General features: G+C 37.4%; 1 protein-coding gene across 10 annotated transcripts in view; it reads right to left on the bottom strand.

Moving 5' to 3' along the window:
• nid2a (nidogen 2a (osteonidogen)) overlaps positions 1–6,000 on the bottom strand; it is a 48,950-nt gene that overhangs the window by 16,100 nt on the left and 26,850 nt on the right. For 6 of the 10 annotated variants that reach the window (XM_007541700.2, XM_016665826.1, XM_016665827.1 and 3 more), the window contains exons 17-25: positions 4,746–4,871; positions 4,545–4,660; positions 3,351–3,456; positions 3,121–3,254; positions 2,250–2,355; positions 1,258–1,382; positions 1,072–1,174; positions 269–405; positions 76–178 (exon numbers count right to left, since the gene is read on the bottom strand). In XM_007541700.2, the coding sequence (XP_007541762.1) occupies positions 76–178; positions 269–405; positions 1,072–1,174; positions 1,258–1,382; positions 2,250–2,355; positions 3,121–3,254; positions 3,351–3,456; positions 4,545–4,660; positions 4,746–4,871 (1,056 nt within the window). The remainder of the gene's footprint in view (positions 1–75; positions 179–268; positions 406–1,071; positions 1,175–1,257; positions 1,383–2,249; positions 2,356–3,120; positions 3,255–3,350; positions 3,457–4,544; positions 4,661–4,745; positions 4,872–6,000) is intronic. The other 4 variants (XM_016665829.1, XM_016665833.1, XM_016665825.1 and 1 more) reach the window with 3 other exon arrangements.

Genomic DNA, 6,000 nt, shown 5'->3' with positions numbered 1-6,000 from the left:
CCCAACTCACTTCCAGAAACCAGCAAACAGTAGCGATAAAATAAGAGTGGATGGGTCACCAGTAGATAGTCTCACCTGATGTGCAGTCTACGCTGGGTGAACCAGGTCCAGTCCTGGTTCCGGCTCTCTCCTGTCCCCTGCTGTCCACACACCAGCAATATCCAGTGGAACCATGGCACTGGAACCAGTAAAACACACCATATAGACGTATTCAATGGTAATTTAGAGCTAAATTTATCAATATAAAGGCAAAGTAAGGAAGTCCAACCTGCTGTGGTAGATAGGATCCAATTTCATCACACTGAGGTACGTAGGCTCCAACAACAGGAAGTCCATCTGGACCTGTGGTCTGGACGCTGTCTCTGTGGCGCTGACAGGGAGACTTTGGAGTCTGTACGTAGTCTACTGGATGAACAGGACAAACATTTACACGGTTTATTTGGAATCTTAAGTATCTCTGGATATTAAATGATGCAAATGCTCAAAAAATCTGCAGTGCAACATTTTACTCACAAGTAAAACAAAAAACGTTGTGTTGTAATAAGCAATAAATCAAATTAAACGAGCTTAAAAATTTTCATTTGCATGAAACTGCAAAGACTTGATGACCAAAGTCTTCAGGTTGGTGTTTTGAAAGACAATTTTGTTGACAGAGACTTCATAATTCATTTTATTTCTTGTTTTGTTTATTTATTTGGGATATTTAAAATGTTTTCCAGTTCCAGTGTTCAATGTTTATCAGATTTTAAAGTTTATGCCATTACCATTACAATACTTGAAATTGGTCTCAAAACAACAATATTATCATTTATCGCAATAATCTGGGACAATTTTTCAGCTTGCCTTGCAGCAATGCAACAATAACAAACTAGAAAGCACCACAACTCACCTAAATGCACAGAAATCAGACTTTATTCAGAGTTATTAAACATAAGGAGAATCAAATCTAATGTTTTATAAATGATGAAACTAAACATCTACACACTTCAAAACCTAAATCAGTTGTAAATAATAACTTTTCTGGTTGAAATGTGCGTTGATTTAAAATTAAATTAACACTTCCAGTCTCACTTATTCTGCAGTCTATACTGGGTGAACCAGGTCCAGTTCTGGTTCCGCTTCTCTCCTGTCCGCTGCTGTCCACACACCAACAATATCCCGAAAGATCATGGCACTGGAACCAGTAAATAAACACTTTATTGTTGGAATAGAACAGAAATAAATGCTAACAGTGGAGCAATCTCAATGGATCCTGACCTGCTTTGGTACATAGAGTCCGTTTTCATCACACTCAGGTATGTAGGTTCCAACTACAGGAGGTCCAAGTGGACCGGTGTTCTGGACGCTGTCTCTGTGGTGCTCACACTGAGTCCTTGGACGCTCTAAGTTAAAAAGTTGAGAGTTTACAAAAGCAAACATGATGGGAACCTTCAAATAATTTATGAAATTGACATAATATGTAAGAATTCAGTTTTCTTTTTGTCACATGGGCCAAAATTGTTCAGGTAAAAGCATTGGCAGGTCAAGAAAATAAAAAATTACACCAAAATCTTGCTCTTGTTTTTTTGTGGGAAATGGATGTTTTTCATCATATAGCCAAACAGAAAAAGGATTTTGCAGCATTAAAAGGAAGAAGATTAGTTTTCAGTCTGATGTTGTGCTCGGTTAACAAATTTATCCTCAGTTATGGGAACAGGATCGTTCAAAATGTTTTAATAAAATAAATAAAGGATGATTTTAAGAAAAAGTCAGGATTTTACAAAGATCAGAAAATTATATCGGTTCTAGACGGGTCTTAAATTGCAGTTGGGGGCCACAAAAAATCCATCCCAGGACCACGAATGGCCCACGCTCCACAGTTTGGACTCCCCTGCCTCAGGGCATCCATTACTTTTCCAGAACATAGCACTTATTACATTTATTAACCCATAAATATCCACTCAGGGGCTTTGAAGCCAAACAGAAAACCACTCAGACTCTCTTCATTCGTTAAGTTTTACCTTCGCTTTGGGGAAGCTTGGTTTTTACCACCCACCTGTTTTTCCAGGCATTCCAAGCCTACGACCCCATGACCTCAGCACCATACAACTCACAAGCTCACATAAACAAGCTGTCTGAGTTGCCTGCGATTCGAGGAATTAGTAGGTTCACAGGTCACCGGTTAACAAGAAAGCTTAAAAAAGACGTGACACGATGCACCTGCTCACGCCGGCGAACGCTGGGGTCATGGGAAGGTTTGTGTCACTCACCCGGTTTGTCGCAGTCTGTGGGGGGCGTACCAGGCGGGGTTCGGGTTCCTGGGCGTTCTTCTCCCTGGCTGTCCACACACCAACAGTATCCGGTAGAGCTGTGGCACTAGAAAAAGAGGCATCATTATGCAGATGATATTTGTCTTTTTTTATACGAAAGAATTGAGCTCAATCAGGACAAAACGGTGTTGATTTTATTATTTTAGATTCACAGCTAATTTCAAACACATTAGAACCATAACAAAGGCAGGATTCCTTCACTTAAAAAATGCTTTAATCACCTGCACGGGTAGTTGTTGTAATGTTTTTCTTTTGAGTCCAAACATCATTTACTGGACACACATCTTTTCTCTCCGAGGGTTGAGTTTAAAGGCCAATACTATGTGTTTTCTAAGTATATAGTGCCGTTTTACAGCACAATCAAGTAACTATGTTACCTTCAGTTATTATATTACTCAAAATAAATTGGACTTTGCAGTTTAGCAGCTTGAAATTGTGCCTCTGTCTCTTTAAAACTCTGCCTTCATTAAGTCATCACAACATGGCTCCTACATTAATCATTTAAGCAGCGTTTTTACCAGCGTTGCTCTGAGAAGTAGCTCCTATAATGAGATGTGCAGTTCTACCAGGTGTTTGCTAATTGCTGCTGGCTAGTCTGAAGGAGCTGAGCTTATATAATACTGCCACTTTAAGATACTTTCTAGAAATGTTACGTTTTTTTGTCTAATTTTCTTTTGACTTATGATAATCTCCAAATTTGGAAAAAACAAATGTTTAAGCATCCTCTAGTTAGTTTTGAACTCTTCAACCTGTAAAACTATATTATTTAAACTTAAGAGATCAACCTGCTTATCGCTCGTTATCTGCTGACCTGCAGTTGCCGATACTGTCCATTTTCGTCACACTGAGGTACGTAGGCTCCAGCCACAGGGAATCCATCTGCACTGCTGGTCTGGACTCGGTCTCTGTGGCGCTCACACTGAGTCTTTGGACGCTCTGGTTTATCTGTTGATGTAAAAACAAACAAAATCTAAGATTAACACACCCAGAGGATTTTTTTTTTATTATTTCAAAAGCTCCTCCAGGTCAGTCAGGTTTTACCTAAAGAATCACAGGCTGGAGGTGAAGTACCGGGTGGAGTCCTGGTTCCTGGTTTTTCCTGTCCTCTACTGTCCACACACCAACAATATCCTGTAAAACCATGACACTGCACAGAACCGTTTAATAATCATTTAGTAATGAGGTTACTCAGATTTCATCATCAAAAAGTGTGTTTATGTCAGAATCTTAATTCAATAAGAAAACTCTCATTACAGAGCTTATTATAGTGAAAAACATAAAATCTCACCAACAATTTTGGTCTCTTTTCTAGTCCAAATATAAGACAAAATTAACTTACAAGTAACTTTTCAGTAAGATATCTTAGGTTATTTAAGTAAATAATTACTTAAAATTGGGAAAGAAGTTCTAGTTCACTTATAATTTACTTATAACAAAAGTGTAAAAAAAAAACGGTCATAGCTCAACAGCGGTCCACTGAGTCATGTAAGCAGTAGAAAGTTGAGTGTAAGGAAAAACTGTGACAGAAAAAAAGAACACAATCAACAGGATTTTGAAGCAAAGTCCTATTCAAAAGAAATGTATTGTCAGAGGTGGATAAAGTGCCCAAAAATTGTATTCAAGTAAAAGTAAAAAGTAGCCGTCCAAATTATTCAGGTAAGAGTCAAAACGTACTTGCTAAAAAGTGCCGAGTAACAGATCAAATTATCATTTAATATTTAAAGATTACATCATCAGTTGGACCAAGATATAAAGTTAAGTTGAACATTTGGTATTTTTTGGACTAAACAGACAATAATTCATGTAAGTAACAAAAAAAATAAAAAAATCAGGCATTAAAAACTTTAACAAAAACTGCAGGTGTGTGTCTTTGTTTGGTGATTTTTTTAGTTAAAACATGTTTGGTTTTCATTCAGTGGGTAGAAAACTCTGATATTTTACTCAAGTAAGAGTAGAAATACTTCATTATAAGATCACTCAAGTAAAGTAAAAAGTACCCAGCTAAATGTGAGTAAATGCAGTTACTCCCCAGCTCTGGTTGATGTGTTATATTTTAAGCTTTTTAAATGCCAGGAAACTAAATTTTGTTGTAACTGGGCTTTTAAACAGGGATCATTTGGTTAGATGAATTCAGAAACGAGTCACCAGAGACAAAGTCAGCCATTTTCTAAGTCCACCTCATCCTCTGATATAAATATTAGCGATCATCCAAAGGTAAATGTGTAAAAAGCCCACCTGGCGCGGTCGGTACTGCCCATCAGAATCACACTGAGGGATGTAGGCTCCAACACTCGGCTGTCCTCCACTCTGTAAACTGTCTCTGTGCTCCTCACACTGGCTCCTCAGGTGGACTGTGTTGACATTTCAGAGAAGAAGTCAACAAAAACAAACAAAAGAAACGTAATCAGGAGCTGAGAGGGTAAGTGTTGCACCAACCTGCCTGAGGGGAGCAGAGGAAACCGTCGCCGTGAAACCCAGGCAGGCACTGACACTGGAAGGAGCCCTGGGCGTTGACACATCGGGCACTGATGTGGCATGGAGACGAGCTGCACTCATCTATGTCTGAAAAACAAAGACAGATAAAACTTCCGTCTGGATAGCTAACCACACCTAATTTGGTTTAATTCACTTAAAGAGGTAGCCTGATTTCTTCAAGGGTAAGGTTTCCTCCAGAAAACAAGCCATTCATCCAGCGTGTTTTTGTGTTAAAAAATGTTTAAAGTTGACAGGAAATTTTTAAATATCACTTGATAATTATGTTATTGAAAGATTGGAAGATTAACACCTGGACACCAACAATAAAATCTCAAAAAATGCAAACATTTTAAAAAGACTTAAATAAATAAGCAAAGCTAAGCCTGGTGTCAAGTAAAGTCTGGTGGGCTGCCAGGCTTATAAAACACTGGGGCAAACCCTGAAGTGTGGCTATGTGCAGTACATAAGTGTAGTCAGTGTCATACCTGCAGTCGGAGTGAACCCAGTTAACAGCTTTTCAAAATAAAGTCATTTAAAAATAAATGTTATAAACTAAAAACTGTCCCATCAGTGCTATTGCTGCACGTTCTTAATTTAGTGTTGCTATTTTCTCACCCAAATAAAGTGAAATTGTGTTCACTGTTTCATAAGTTTACTCCTAATGGTTTAGGTCTAATGCAGTGACATATACACCACAAAAACACAAAATCTTACCAAGTATTTTTGGTCAACTTCAAAGTGTAAATCTTAATACATTTGAAGTAAGATAAAACTAACTTACAAGTAACTTTTCAGAAAGAAATATAAGGGTTTTTTTAATATATATATATTTACGTTTACTCCCTCTGAAACATGTTCACATAACAGACAATAAAGTAAAATAAACCAAACAAGCACAGGTAATAATGAAAGTATAAAAGGGTATTATGATGAGGCAAAAGAGGAAAAAACGTTAACTTATTACTGGTAATAAATGTAAACAACAGAAACGTAGCCATACAAATCCACAAATGTATAAATGATAATTTAATCATGAACGTTTTGAGTTAATATTGTTTTAAATTGAGGAAAAACTGAGATAAAATGTAAAGATTTACATTCAAGTTTCATTTGTGAAGAAGACGGTTCACTGGAAGTTCATCTAAATGTGACAAACATAAAGGATGTTGGTCCACGGTGCATTTCATAGCCAAAAAAACCTCCCATTACTCAGTTT

This window comes from Poecilia formosa, unplaced genomic scaffold (assembly GCF_000485575.1).
Source record: "Poecilia formosa unplaced genomic scaffold, Poecilia_formosa-5.1.2 Scaffold625, whole genome shotgun sequence".
Lineage (NCBI taxonomy): Eukaryota > Metazoa > Chordata > Actinopteri > Cyprinodontiformes > Poeciliidae > Poecilia > Poecilia formosa.
This window is presented reverse-complemented; position numbering and strand designations above follow the sequence as displayed.